At 34.4% G+C, this 16,169-nt stretch overlaps 2 protein-coding genes across 5 annotated transcripts in view; both read right to left on the minus strand.

The window, feature by feature from the left end:
- The window catches only part of LOC126776908 (uncharacterized), a 75,525-nt gene that overhangs the window by 51,162 nt on the left and 8,194 nt on the right, over window positions 1-16,169 (minus strand). The window lies entirely within an intron of this gene.
- Window positions 1-16,169, minus strand: part of LOC126776812 (protein kinase C and casein kinase substrate in neurons protein 1) — a 109,312-nt gene that overhangs the window by 29,230 nt on the left and 63,913 nt on the right. For all 4 annotated transcript variants that reach the window (XM_050499610.1, XM_050499612.1, XM_050499608.1 and 1 more), the window contains one exon: window positions 5,643-5,831. In XM_050499610.1, coding sequence (XP_050355567.1) covers window positions 5,643-5,831 — 189 coding nt within the window. The remainder of the gene's footprint in view (window positions 1-5,642; window positions 5,832-16,169) is intronic.

A 16,169-nucleotide genomic window follows, 5' to 3' on the forward strand; every position in this document is an offset into this window, starting at 1 on the left:
CCTAGGGGCTCCCGTAACTTCTGGCGTCACACCGCTCAGAAATCCGGACGGATCACTAGCTCACAGTCCGCAAGAGCAAGCTGATCTCCTGGCTAAACTCTTTGCCGACAATTCCGTCATCGATGATTGTAGTGCACTGCCACCTACAATACCTGCATGTGGCCATACGATGCCTGACATTAAAATCAGGCAACGTGATGTGCGTGCGGAGCTGCAATCACTTGATGTACGGAAAGCTAGCGGTCCCGATGGAATACCAGCCATAGTGCTGAAGAAGTGCGCATCGGAGCTGTCTCCTGTGTTAACGCGCCTGTTCCAACTTTCTCTCTCTTCGGGATGTGTGCCGGAGGCTTGGAGAAGAGCTAATGTGCAAGCGGTTCCCAAAAAAGGGGATCGGTCTGACCCGGCAAATTATCGGCCAATAGCTATCACCTCAGTACTTTGTAAGGTGATGGAACGGATTCTAAACAACCAACTGATCCATTACCTAGAAGATCACTGTCTAATTAATGACCGTCAGTACGGGTTTCGACCAAAACGGTCCACAGGTGATCTTCTAGCGTACGTAACACACCTCTAGGGTGAAGCTATCGACAAGCATGGAGAATCGTTGGCTGTCAGCCTCGATATCTCCAAGGCTTTCGACAGGGTCTAGCACAGAAGTCTTCTCTCCAAGCTACCGGCATATGGTCTGCCTGCTCAGCTATGCACCTGGATTGCCAGCTTCCTACACAAGCGTAGCCTTCGTGTTTTAGTAGATGGTTGCGCTTCACAATTCTATGTAGTGAATGCTGGGGTCCCCATCCAGGTCCCCAGGGTGCTATCTCCCACACTCTTTCTTTTGCATATCAATGATATGCTCTCCCTTGGGAACATACATTGCTATGCAGATGATAGTACAGTGCATGGTGGATACCACGGACGCGCAGTGGCTGGGCGGGCGGAAACTGAGGAGAGGCGGGAAAATCTTGTCATTGAACTCGATAGGACGTTAGAGCTCATCGCCAAATGGGGCTCTGATAATCTTGTTGAGTTTAATGCCAAGAAAACACAGGTATGCGCTCTCACGGCGAAAAAGTCAACATTTTCCCCTCTTCCCTCCCTCTGTGGTACTCCGCTGGTGATGCAAAGCAAAATCGCCATGCTGGGGATTGACGTTCGCTGCGACCTTAGTCCAAGGGATTACATCGAGGCTGTTATAAAAACAGCTTCACGGAAACTCGGAGTTCTGAACAAGGTGCGGCGCTTTTTCACGCCACAACAACTGTGCCTGCTGTACAAAACACAGGTACGGTCTTGCGTGGAATATTGCTCGCACCTTTGGGATGGCTCCGCTAAGTACCTACTTGAGGCCTTGGACCGGTTGCAGCGACGTGCCGTACGCATTATTGGCGACGTAAAGGTCACAAACACCCTTGAACCTTTACAATTGCGTCGTGAGATAGCAGCACTGAGCGCTTTCTATCGACTTTATCACGGCGAGTGCTCTGAGGAATTATTCTCTCTAATTCCTGCTTCCCCCTTCCTTCTTAAGTCCACGCGAGCTGGTTCTCGATGTCACCGCCTAACTGTGACATCAATTCCATCGCGAACAAAGAAATTTGGCAACTCCTTTCTTTGTCGCACTTCCAAAAAATGGAATTCCTTATCAGCTCACGTGTTCCCCTCCTCTTACAACCCGGGTTCCTTCAAACGAGGCGTGAAGAGGCATCTTGCGGGCCGGCAAGGCGATGGCGGCTAGTGCAGAACGTTTTTCCCGTCTGTACTGGCCGTCGTCGCGTTTGGACTCTACTACCACTTACCATCAGGTGGAGTAGAGTCATTTGCCCTCCCGGCGAATATATATAAAAAAAAAAAAAGCAAACGAGGACTAATTATATAAGTATTACATTGAACGTCATAAATTATTTTAAAAATATCCAAAAAAAAGGGCAAATGAACATTCTTTCTGATACTACAATGTTCATTAGTGGTTCGTGTATTACTATCCTGTATATCTCATTACGTATAAATACCACTGAAGGTCGCAATTATATCACAATATAATCGTTTATAACAAAATGCTGCCGTCTGCCATTAAACCTCAATCATCGGATTCCGATGCGGTGAATGTTATATTACTTCCCGTGACCGAATGTAATTTTATATGTTAATATTGTAGTCTTAACACCTGATTTGATTATCTGACAAATAACTTTTAAGTAAGCCGAGATGGCCCAGTTGTTAGAGCGCGTTAAACTTAACCGATGATCGTGGGATCGAGCCCGGGCAAGCACCACTGAATTTTCATGTGCTTAATTTGTGATTATAATTCATCTCGTGCTTGACGGTGAAGGAAAACATCGTGAGGAAAACTGCATGTGTCTAATTTCACTGAAATTCTGCTACATGTGTATTCCACCAACCCGCATTGGAGCAGCGCGGTGAAACAAGCTCCAAAACCTTCTCTTCTAAAGTCTCCAGTGGGACTTTCACAGGCTGTTACTGTATACTGTAACTTTTAATTTTGGATAGATAGTTGGTTAGACGGGTTAAATAGTCAGTTGTTATCCTTACTAATATTATAAATAAGTAGGTGGACGAGCAAATGGTAAGTGGTCACCAACGCCCATAGACATTGGCATTGTAAGAAATGTTAACCATTGCTTACATCGCCAGTGCGAAATCAACCTTGGGAACTAATATGTTATGTCTCTTGTGCCTGTAGTCACTTTTAAATTATATTTAGTTGTATGGTTCTTATTTGTTTGTTTGTTTGTCTTAACTACTGGACCGGTCAGCATGATATTTTGCATACATACAGGACTGAGGTAGGGATACAAATAGGGTCATAGTACAAGGAATAAAAAATATACTTTAAAAGATAGTAAGTACTATTTTAAATAGACTTAGACTAGAATAGTTACTATACTTCATTAACAATAATAAGAAAGAAAGTATTTCAAAAGATATATATGTATATCTAAGTCAATTTATACCAAAAAAGATATTGATGTTAAATTTTTTTAAATTATATTACAAATAATTTCAAAAAAACAAATGAAAGTTACTTATCAGTCTTAATCTGAATTCAACAAATGTGCACGTCAATGAGAAATGATTCATTAAGCATTGCACGGGTGTGGCTCATTGATAATATTAAAAATGCATTATCTATGCTTATAAAATTATTTTATATCATTTTGCATAACATTTTTTTAAACTAATCATTCTGAATTATATAAGGCAATTAAAAAAAAATAAAATTCTTTAACCACCATTTTAACCTCACGGTCTAATCTAAAATAGAATTAGTCAATTGGTCATGATATATTATAGCAAAAAAGTATGTGCGCAAATAGAATATCTCTCAGAATCAACTTGGGCGGTAAACCGACAAGACGAGATGGATCACTGGTCTTACTTGACATGCTTATCAAAGCACAGGTGTAACACAATGCGAAAACTGCGAACTTCCTAACTAACCAAGTATACTAATGACATCTGAACAAAAATATATACACCGGTTAAATGGAATCGGTAGCTTTATAACCTAATCAATAGATCAACGAGATAGGTAAGTACATATCCTGAATACAGATAATCTTTATATTTCAACACGACCAGCCATTGCGATAATTAAGTAACTATTTGAATTTCTTTAATAAATCAAAGTGTAAACTGTGTCGCGTGGGGCCCCCACGCGGTACAGGCAAAGGTATTATACCTGGCGGTAGCATGCGCAAGCGATCCCGTGGCGCTCCTCGTTAAGACGGAAATGGTACCGCTGGTTTTTTAAGTGGGTTTTCCGATGTTCGGGGCCTCAAACATCAGCGAGCTCCACATACCCCCCCTACTGTTTCCGTGGGGGAAACGCGTATGCGTTTTTCCAGCGTAACAAAAAGTGTAAACTGTCATTAATAATCAATTTACGTCATAATTATGATATAATAGATTCTTGTCTTCGTAACCAAATCAAGAGAAATTGATAGACAAATATAAAATGGGACGAGTGGTCAAAGAACTCTAAAATCAATATTATTGTCCGGCTCTTCAAAACTCGTGCCCTGTTTACTACGAGTGCACTAAGCCGCGTACTGGACTACGTTAGCTCGGTCCAGTGGCTTCGGGTTTAAGCTCGATGAGAGGTAGGCCTCAGAGTATGGATGGATAAGTTCCAACGCTATGTACATACGTGCTATTTGTATTTATTTTAAGCAGGCGAAATAATAAATAAAGGCCAAACAAACTAGACGTCAATTTTAACCCACTTATAATTTGTATAAAATTAAAATTATAAACTTATAAAATATTATTACGTTTTATTTTATATATTATCTAAACTTAATCAAAAATTTATAAATTGAATATTACGTAATATTTATATTTAATGTAACATTCATTCATAATAGCGTACAAACGCTATTTAAGCGACGAGTAACGCTGTATATTATTCAGAAGCGATGGTTATATAAAGTGTTTTATACAATTAGTTCTTTGTTGAACTTCTACGTTACATGCGAATTTTCTTTATATTACTTTACCGGCATTTGTAAAGTTTTTAATTTTTTACACAAATGTTATAGACAACTACTTTATATTTGTTTTATTTTATTTGCATTTATTTTAAATAAATAAACATATAACCATATAGACATAAACCAATATACATATTATTATGATGTTTCTTTGGGTTGGAATATTTCTATAGAACACGGTGCAATTGATCCCTGAGTATACTATGTTATTATTTGTGTAGACAAACGAAACCTTAATTAAATTATTCTAATTTGAATTACAAACGAAACGAATTTCGTTTGTCTACACAAAGGAAACAATGTGTGCACTTAGTTAAAAAAAAGAAATTATTAAATGACACGAAAAACACGGAATATGTCATTCGAGAGCGAAAAGTGAAAAAGGACCACTAAGATACAATATCAACAAACATATATAATATATTTTTAAATTAATATCGATTGTAACAAATACATAAAAGAGGGCGATGAATCATAAATAAGTAAACGGTTTGTAACATACGCAGAATCGAACGCCCCAGATAACTTCGAGGTGTACGTCAGACAACAATATCACATAAAAAATGTATAAATACCGCTATTTATATCATTGGTGTTTTTTTTACTTGATTAGTTTGTGCTAAGCATTTAGTGCTATACTTCTATGAGATACAGCTGATAAACATAAGGTTCTTAATGTCAGTTGCAGTATCCTCGATATCAGAACACGCATACGTGAAAGATTTTTATTTTTAATTTTTTTTTGAGTCTTGTGTCTTTGTGATTATTTTTAATGACATTTCTTACTGTTATTAGAATCGAATGACAAAAAATAAAGCTTTAGTAAAAAAAGATTGACTGATATCTGTAGTTTAGTAATTGTGTGACGGTTCGATTTCGCTATTGTGACGAAGATTGATCGATCGGTCGGTCTATCGGTTGGTGTATGTGTAAGGTCGATTTAAATCTTGAATTGTAGAATTACAAATTTCGGCCATAAGAAAATCACAATTAGCTTGATTTCCATTCAGCCAGTATATAAACAAATATCTTTTACTTAAGACGAAGACTAAATGACTTGTCAAGATGTTTAACGTGAAATAGTCAACAAATACCCTAGCTACTTTAAAATCGAACATCACTAACCTGGTCTGGACTGAGGGAGCTGTCACCGCTGGCATTCCTCTCCTGGTTTTGCGCAGTCCTCTCTTGTTTGCAAGCTGTGTGATACTCTAGTCGCGTTCTCTCCACCTTCTGTAGAAGTTTCGCCCACGGCTTTTGCGCCTTTTTGAAAGCCTCGTCCATTTCTTTGCGTTCTTTTAATTGGATCATTGACTGTTAACAAAATTACATACATTTAGTTTATAATACATTTTAGAAATTGTTATTAATGTTGTTGTTGATTAATAATATGTTTTGTTTTTAAAATTGGTTGGTATGTTTCGCCTACAACCCAAATTGAGATATAATATATACTGTTTGATTTAGCTTGGCTTATTTTAAGTATATATTTTATAAAATATTTTTAATTATATATAATAATTAAATATTTATTTCGTGTGTCTCGGAAACGGCTCTAATGATTTAGCTCATATTTTGTATTTAGATAAGGTTTTGCTTATAACATAAATATTGATGTTTTTCTGAAGAAAAACGCAATTCTTTACAAAAACATAAAGCTCGGTCGTACAGTTAGTACTTTAACCTTCAAAACTTGACCAGACCAGACCATAAAGTCAGAACTTAAAAACTACACATGTATTTCTAAGTTTTAATAAATAATATATAATTTTTAGATGGCAATCCTTCGTATTGGTTTTAATGTAAGACGGTACGTCCAACATTAAAAACATTATTATTCTCATCAAATAAATATATTTTGATATTATTCATACTGGTAACAAAAAATAATATTTATTTAAATAGACAATTTCATTTTCTTGGCACAGGCGTCCTCCATTACTATCGTAAGGTCAACTATGCCGCAAAATTTCCACCTGAGGTGCTCGAACTCATCTTACATAATAACATTTATTGGAGAAACTGTAATGTTAAATGAACTGGTTCCTGTCTGAGCACTAAATTAGCCTATCCTTTATGTAAGCTGTTATATGAAACTCTTATACCTTGTAACATATTTGCCTAGTACTATCCTGAGTATTTTATTTTACACTTATATATGATGTCGCAGCAGGTTATTGTAAAAGCGTTTGAATTTTGTTACGATATCTATAAACAAATTTCAGTTAAATTGTCATTTCAATGTACACAGTCTGTACTATTGTAAATAATCCTAGTTGTATTAAAAATAATAGAAACTTCGTTCGATTTTTAGACATATCAGTTTAATATTGAATGTTTGTCATTGAAAATATTTAGTCAGATTATAATTTAACTGAAATCGTGAAAACCGTGTCCCAGTTTGGAATTTAGATTGACAAAATTCTGTGCATTTGTTCTTACATTAATTTAATTACATTTTGACGGCTTTAGCAATAACCCTGCGACGTATATGTATATGTACAGACATAGTAGGTAAGGTAGGTAGGTAGATAAGTAAGCTAAGTTTTCTAACATACATAGATGGATATAGAATATTTTGTATTTTGCGTCTTATTATGCAATTCGGCGTATTTAAATACGCGAATGATTTTCCCCTATGTGACGATAACTATCTAAATTATTAAAACCCTTTTTTTATTAATTATATTAAAATATTGTCAATAAAGTACTTTCCAACAATTATGTACAATAGTTAAGTATGAAACGATTTTTATTGTATTCCATATTCGAATTAAGTTTATGCTATAGCAATTTTGCAGATCATTTTCTTTATATAATGTAAGATCATGATTATGGTATATTCATTAATTTTTTCACATATTATGAACAACGTACATATTTATAATGTGTAATGTTATATATCTAAACATATAAATATATCAAGACTGAATACATAAGTGTTGCCACTATTTTACATTTAGATGAAATGATTGTATTTAGATTTATTGTAATGTATGCGACATCACGCCCGCCTGGAATAAACTACATATAACGTATTATAATTAGCGAATATGAACCTTATGTACTATATAATAGGTGTTATATTTATATATATGATGATGAATGTTAAAATATTAACTCAAACAAGCTTTAATGTCACTACCATACGTTTAGGTCCATTTTCACATTGACTGCTACAAAATGTTTTGTATGGGCTTATAATAATTTGTAGGTGCCTATTAATGGCGCATTGACCTATGAATAAGTTATTAGGCGTTTAATATACATATGAGATTTTTCAAAAGATTTGTAATGATTTTTCCTAGCCGTGACACTTAAACATGGTCACTTTATACTTATATATATTTATACTTTTTTTATAGAATAGGAAGGCGGACGAGCATATAGGCCACCTGAAGGTACGTGGTCACCAACGCCCATAGATATTGTAAGAAATGTTAACCATCGCTTACATCACCAATGCGCCACCAACCTTGGAAACTTAGATGTCATGCCCCTTGTGCCTGTAATTACACTGGCTCACTCACCCTTCAAACCGGAACACAACAATACCAAGTACTGCCGTTTTGCGGTAGAATATCCGATGAGTGGGTGGTACCTAACCAGACGAGCTTGCACAAAGCTCTACCACCAGTAATACTCAAATATATATACTAATCAGTAAAGTTTTTAATAATTAATATACTTTAATGAACTCTGACACATTTAACCCCCTCAAATCAATATTTACCTTGACATGGTTAAGAAACTTTAAAAATAATTAAAACAAAAAAATAACTCAACTTGAGTTTTTTATTTAATGATTTTGTGCTACAAATCTGTTTGAAATTTCCGAAAACAAAAACATTCATACATGTATTAAATATCGTCCTTTTATGATATCGGTAAAAAAATAAACGCGTGTGTCTGTGTGTGTGTTTATATTAAATGTGAAAGATAAAATCGACGAACTAATGTTGTAAAAATAACAAAGTGTTCGTTATTAGTGAGCGTTATGTTACTTTCCGTTCAATGAAACACCATACTGACATCCTCTACACGCGTGTACCTACTAGTTATTAATCTGCTGCATCCTTCCTTTCCATTACAAATTGCAGTTTAATTCTTTTAAAATAAAGTATTAAATATTATTTTGATCAAAATTCAATAATTTTGTAATACACAAGCGAACAGACTGACAATTAATATAAAATATATATATTACGCAATACTATACATGGAAGTTAGTTATTATATAATGTATAACTGTGTTTTAAATAATAATATGTTGTGCTATTAACATCATTTAATTCTGTTTTTAACATGTTCTCGATGTAACTAGTAAATATTTAACGAAGCCGAAATTTAATTTATTGTTGTTATTTCTGGTGGTGATTGATGATGATGACCTTCCTGACCGATCTTGATCTATCTCAAGAGAGATTAGCAAACTGCGTAGTATATATTATAGTGCACAAGTGTGTGCGACGAGTGCATCTGGGTAGACATACTCTCTATCCCCCTCGCTTTCCGAAAAACATACTTTTGACCGAAAAGAGTTCAGGCCTTGCACCAACGACTATACTTGTTTTCCGAAGCATGGGAGTACACTCACTTCTAACTTCAGACTCTGTGCTTTCGACAGAAAAACCCATTAACTTTTTATTGGCCCAATCTAGGTTTTGAATCCAGGACCTCGGGATCTACGGCCTTATTTATAGCTAAAAGACCAACAAGGCAGGTAATTCAAATAAATAAATACAGTTATATATAAAACAAATAATTAAATTCGATTAACATCGAAGAATCTGTACTTTCACCATTCGAAATCGTGATAAAATAATTGATCTATCAGTTCTCTTAATCAGTTAATATCAACGATAACAATGTCTTTATCTTTGCGCAGAAATATTCGCTGATATAAGGATTGGCATATCCTACTGACATATAGATAAGATATTGAGTAAAAACATATATAAGGAACGTTAGCATAGAATATTATTCAAATAATATTAATATATGTATATTATATAACTACTAATATTAATATATATATATATATATATATAAATATTAACGTAAAATAATATATTACTTTATTATCATATAATACAAGAAATCATTTTATGGAATCTTTATATATCAGCGATTTATTGAATATATATTTTTTTACGGTTAAGAGAAATTTGGTATAAGGAAAGCTGATGATAATTGTGTTTGGGGGTCTACCGTAACAGTATTTACGCAATTTAAACAGGCCCGATGTAAACGTGCGCGCGTGCGATGAGCGCCAATGTCTTTGGACGATGGGGTCTATTTACAATCATGTCGCCTATTTACCCATCCGCTTAACAATTTTATATAAAAAAGCTTAAGTAAAAACAATAGAATTAGCTTCTTGAGAGAGAAAATTAAAAAGAAGATAAGCTTTGTCCTATTTTGTTTTATATATTCTATAGGAGAAGCTTAGTACGCAGGTGCTCAGGTGGCTAGGAGGGTCGGGGAATATAAGAGGGAAGGGGGGAAGTGCCACTTAATGTCACGGATAACGTGGGTGAGGGTCAAACTAAATATGACGTAATAAAGTGCAGTAAATAATTTTAATACTATTTTAAAAAAAGTATTGCTATAATTATTGTAATTATCTTTGCGAACGAGTTTCGCATGCTTTAATATAATTAGTTATAACATTTTTATTTCATTTGTAAAAAACATTGGTATCTATATAAATAAAATTAAGAAGCAAAATAATATCTAAACAAAACATTTGAGGGAAATTATTACAGCCGTTTCTGAGATAGAATATATACATATAAGATTTGTGTATAGCATCGCGTTAAATATATAAATTACTTGTTTAAATAATAAAGTTATTATTCGATTTCTATTCGGTTCCATCGCATGGTTTTCGTTTTCGTCAACGATTCATTCTTTTGATTTATTTGCTACTGTTTTTAAACAATAATTTCAGTTTGAAAACATCCTGACTTATTTATAATTATTTTTGCGTTAATTAATAAATACGTTTATTTTAAGGCACAACATATTGAATAATAAATATTGAGAATCGAATTACAAATAAATCAATACTAATGGTATTACATATAGATAAGTCATTCGCTACTTTGAAATAGAAGAATTCATCATGAAACAGTGAAGTAAGCTAGAGGAGCCATTTGATAAGTACTAATTGGTATCTTGTAACACTAATTGTACAGTACAAAGAGAAAGTAAGAGCGAAGGTAAGGAATCAGCTAATTGTTAATTTTATTGCACTACAATTAATTCCACGAAAGGTGTGAGTTCACAAGTATTTACAAAAATGGATAACCAAGGTGGTGGTGAAATATAGTGGATAGAACATGTACTAGCCAAAAGTTAGTAAGTTTTAATGTGCCTAAATTTTATTTATAATTAATAATAACTGCTTGGCGATAAAGAAAAAGGGCGTCAGAACCTGCAGGAATTGATGGTATGGATGAAATTCAAGTTTAGCAACTAGATGTTGTATGGTTTTTCTGCTAATGTTTCTAAATCAAGCAAGAATTTTTTATTTTATATATAAATATTAAAATAAATCAAAGTAAGCGATTGAAGCGAATTGTTATAAAACACTCAGATAAAATTAGAAAGAGGATATAAGGAAGAACAACAAGAAGATTCTCAAATTGTTCAAAAATTTTCCGCTCAGCGTTGTAACGAACAACTGTTACTTATGCTATTAAAACTTAGGTTGGTGGCGTTAAAATGACCATAGACCAAGTTTACTAGTCTTACCAAAGCACGGAGAAATTATGCTAACAAGAATATCACCTATGAAGGAGCACAAATATATAACAATTTACCATCTTATGTAAAAAATGTGAATCAATCCAGACTATCAAAATATATTATTGAAAATAGCCATAATATAAATTCTAACCAATAATGCTTTTAAAACACTACCGTTGAACAGTACACATACATCCAAATTGTTGTGTCTTTGACGACCAAAGATATATATAATGCATTTCCTATGTTCTCATATAAGTGACAATTTGTCTTTTTTTTTGAGAATAAATTCTTCAAACCTTAAAATACGTATCTGTAATATGAAATTAATAAATTTGGATGTTACGATAACGGATCCTAAAAACTCTATCAATCCTTATCATTTCCAAATATTGAGCTAACCGACGTCATGTGTTTAACGCTCAATTAGTTGTGTTTACAGAGACCATGATCTTCGCACACGGTTTCCGCATATTTCTACTGCGTTATCATCGTATTGCGCACAAAAATGCTCGTTGATATCAGAGCTTTTGTGTATCTATATTAGTCTATGGTAAACGAAACTACTTGAAGATTTACTGTGGCTCTTCTTGCTATGGGAGTAAACATTGAGTTTCTGAAAATAACTTTAACGCAATGAAAGTAAAAATAGTTTTAAGCTCAACTGTTTATGTTTAAGAGTAGATTTTGTTATAACTGTGTAAGATCTCCTTTTTTTTAATTTCTTCAAAAAAATATCATACGCATATAAATAAATTCTGATAGTTCTGACTGATTTAGTATCCGACTTGCTTTTCAAACGATTGTCAGTTCGTATCAATGCTCGTATCAATCGTAGCAATGCTTTAACAATAGCACTAGCCTTCTAACGTTTTTATACTAATATTATAAATGCGAAAGTAAAGTCCTTCTGTCTGTTACGCTTCCACGGCTAACCCAGTAAAACTAAGATTTCGATAAAATTAGTTATGAAGCCAGCTTGAACCCCAAGGATAGGCTACATTTTTATACCTAACACCCACCAGCGAAAACCATTTTATAAAAGTATATTGCTCCACGTGAGTCTATCAGCTTCAAATTATTTTACTATATTTACTGTATACTGTATATATGTACTATATAATAATAATAATGTCCTCCAGACCGATTTCGGCCACGGCGGCCAATCTCAAGAGAGATTAGCCAACTGCGCAGGAGATATTATAGTGCACAAGTGTGTGCGCAAACACAGGTGCACTCTCTATTACAGGTACACTCTCTTTACGTGCTTTCCGTGGCACGGGAGTGAACACACTTTTCTAAAACAAAAGAAAACCCAATAACTTTTTATTGGCCCGACCTGGGAATTGAACCCAGGACCTACGGGTCTGCGGCCTTACATCAAGACACTAGACCAACGAGGCTGTCCATATATAACACACACACACCTTACCTAGGTTATGTCCCTATCCCAGGCTACGCCTATATTGAATTTCATTTCGATCGGTTCAGTGGTTTATTCGTGATGAGGTAACACACAGACAGGGCTACTTTCGAATTTGTAATATTAGTCTGATATCAATCGCGTTCGCACCAGTTTACTCGTACGAACGGCACGTTAACGTTTACTGATGATAAATAGCTTTCGGTACAGTGTATCCCTGAATGAATCAGTCTTTCATCTGTCAATGACAAACACCGATAATACCGTTACGTAACACGTGCCGGCATAATGCAGGCGAACTTGTTATCGTTATAACAAACGTGCCCAGAGTCGGGGGCCCGTTAGCACAAAGTTTATCCACGAGGTCGAGGTATTTCCACACTTAGTCGAAATTGGCAGACGACCAGCACGACGACGCACCAGCAGCACAGACAGAATTTGGCTAAATAAAAAATATACTTTTGATTTTTCTTAAAAGAGGTAAAGTTTGTTAAAAAATAAATGTATATAGGCGTGAACCCAGCAGGACCAACAAAGCAGTTTTTATTTCTAAATATATCACACAAACTGTCATCAACTTTTATCTTATAGGTTATTTTGTCATCAATCAAAGAGGTTTTATTTTATCATTTTTATATAAAAATTCATACATAAGTGTCCATAACGTTATATTAATAACCTGCTAGTGTCAATATAATAAAATTAAGTCTTTATAAACTACATTTTTAATTGTCATCACTTTGTAAGTCATTTTTTAGCATGTTAATGTTTTTGTTTTACTGGTAGTAGAGCTTTGTGCAAGCTCGTCTGGGTAGGTACCACCCACCCACTCATCAGATATTCTACCGCAAAACAGCAGTACTTATTATTGTTGTGTTCCGGTTTGAAGGGTGAGTGAGCGAGTGTAATTACAGGCACAAGGGACATAAAATCTTAGTTCCCAAGGTTGGTGGCGCATTGGCTATGTAAGCGATGGTTCACATTTCTTACAATGCCAATGTCTAAGGGCGTTTGGTGACCACTTACCATCAGGTGGCCCATATGCTCGTCCGTCTTCCTATTTTATAAAAAAAAAATGTAATATTTATTTCAAAGTGTTTGTTTTATGTATTAAATAATATATTAGGTCCTTACATATGAAATTAGCGTTTTGTCGTACTGATCACTTTAATCTGAAATATCTCCTCTTTGGTTAAGAATTCCAAATTCAAATTTATAAATTCATTTCGCTGGTACATTTGAGTTTTGAAAACAGTCATTCATTTGTTTTTTCCTCTTAATTTCCTTCTTTGGCGTCGCACAATGGAAAACATGAAATATCGGTATTTAAGTTCGACCGTGGCACCAGTGCTGCAGAAACAGCTCGAAGGATTAATGATGTGTACGGCGCTGGTGTCGCAAAAGAAAGCACGATACGTTTTTGGTTTCAATGTTTTCGTTCTGAAAATTTCGACCTTCAGAACCAACCCCGTGGACGACCGGAGACCAAAGTGGAAAATGAAGAATTAAAGTCTATTGTGGAAGCGGATCCATCACAAAGCACTTCAAAGATAGCCGCAGGCTTCGGGGTAAGTGATAAAACTGTATTAATCCACTTGAAGCAAATCGGGAAAGTAAAAAAACTTGAACGATGGGTACCTCATGAATTGAGTGAATCGAACTTGCCAACACGCGTCGACTGCTGTGTTACTGTGCTCAACCGACACAATAATGAAGTGTTTTTAAACCGAATTATTACTTGTTATTAAAAGTGGATACTGTACGATAATCGGAAGCGCTCGTTGCAATGGCTGAACCCTGTAGACCCAGCCAAACCCTGCCCTAAACGAAAATTGACTCAGAAAAAGTTACTTGTAAGTGTTTGGTGGACTAGCGCCGGTGTCGTTCACTACAGCTTTCTAAAATCTGGCCAAACGATTACGGCAGATATCTATTGTCAGCAACTGCAAATCATGAAGGAAGAATAAAGCTGCTAAACAGCCGAGATTGGTCAATCACTCTAGGTAACTGCTGCTTCACGACAACGCAAGACAACACATTGCACAACAAACAACCACTAAGTAAGATGTGCTACAATTGGAATGTCTGCGACATCCACCGTACTCCTCGGAAGTTGCTCCAACAGATTACCATTTTTTCCGGAATTTTAACCACTTCTTACAAGGAAAAAAATTCAACTCCGATGCGGCAGTCCAAACAGCCTTCAAAGAATTTTTTGATTCTCGCCCCCATGGTTTTTTTAGTAAAGGGATCAATGAACTACCTATGAGATGGCAAAAGTGTATAGATAACAACGGCGCATACTTTGATTAATTAAAAATATTATACAAAAAAAATTACTTTATATTCCTCCCGTACAAAACGCCAATTTCATATGTAAGGAGCTAATATAAATAGAGCACCTGTTTTACCATTCACTTCATAATTAATTTAAAACAATAACTTGAACGTAATCTTTATTTAATAATTTTTTTATATTCACTATTTCAATTAATTATGTTAGACCGAATAATAATAATTGGATATTTATTTTAGTAACAAAATAATGACCAAAAGAAACCCAAAAACATGAATAAACAAAATACTAAACCAAAATAAATGCATTTCCGTGAGGGAACGAAATCATTGAAACACAACTGATGAAGTCATAAAAAAGTATCGTAAAACTCGTGGTTTGTATCACGATGACCAACTTAAAGAGAACATTTTACAGCATGTTTTCAAAGTAATATATTTTTTATCTCACATAAATGAGAACAACGATACAATTCAAATATTTTCCTTAAATCATAATATCGCAATGGCAAACTATTTTTTTTTATTGTTTTGATAGTACATTTTTTTAATCCATGATATTTGTTTTTACAATTCTATCCAATCAGCCCGAAATCGATTATCATTAAAAATAATATGTAGATAGTAAAATTTATCGACACATTCAATGGTGAAGTAAAAGCGGTCGAATTAAATAAACACTTGAAAAAGTGCAATTGTTACAACAGTTAAAAACGAAACAACATAAAAAGGCATTTGAATATTATTTCGAAAAACGACGACACTTGCGCCACACATAAAGGGAAAGAGATTCAGAGGCAGACGCGAGAAAATAATTTTGTATCCTTTTTTTACAAATTTCAAGCACTGTACAACATAACAATTTTAAAAAAGAGATAGTTTTGTAGTACACATGTCGTTTAACAAACGCAATAGATAAAGAACAAACGCAGAAGAAAAACATTATAAATCATTCCATAAATGACTTTTAATGGAAGCATTTGACACATTCGTCAGTCAAGATATGTGAATGAAATATATATATATATATATATATATATATATATATATATATATATATATGGAATCATTTTTCAAAACTGTTATTGGCGCTGGCAACATTCCAGAAGTAGATAAGAGTTTTTATTCTATGTCATTATCGCGGCACGGTTTATTTTCGTATACTGACTCAATTATACTTG

This window comes from Nymphalis io, chromosome 21 (genome assembly GCF_905147045.1).
Source record: "Nymphalis io chromosome 21, ilAglIoxx1.1, whole genome shotgun sequence".
Taxonomy (NCBI): domain Eukaryota; kingdom Metazoa; phylum Arthropoda; class Insecta; order Lepidoptera; family Nymphalidae; genus Nymphalis; species Nymphalis io.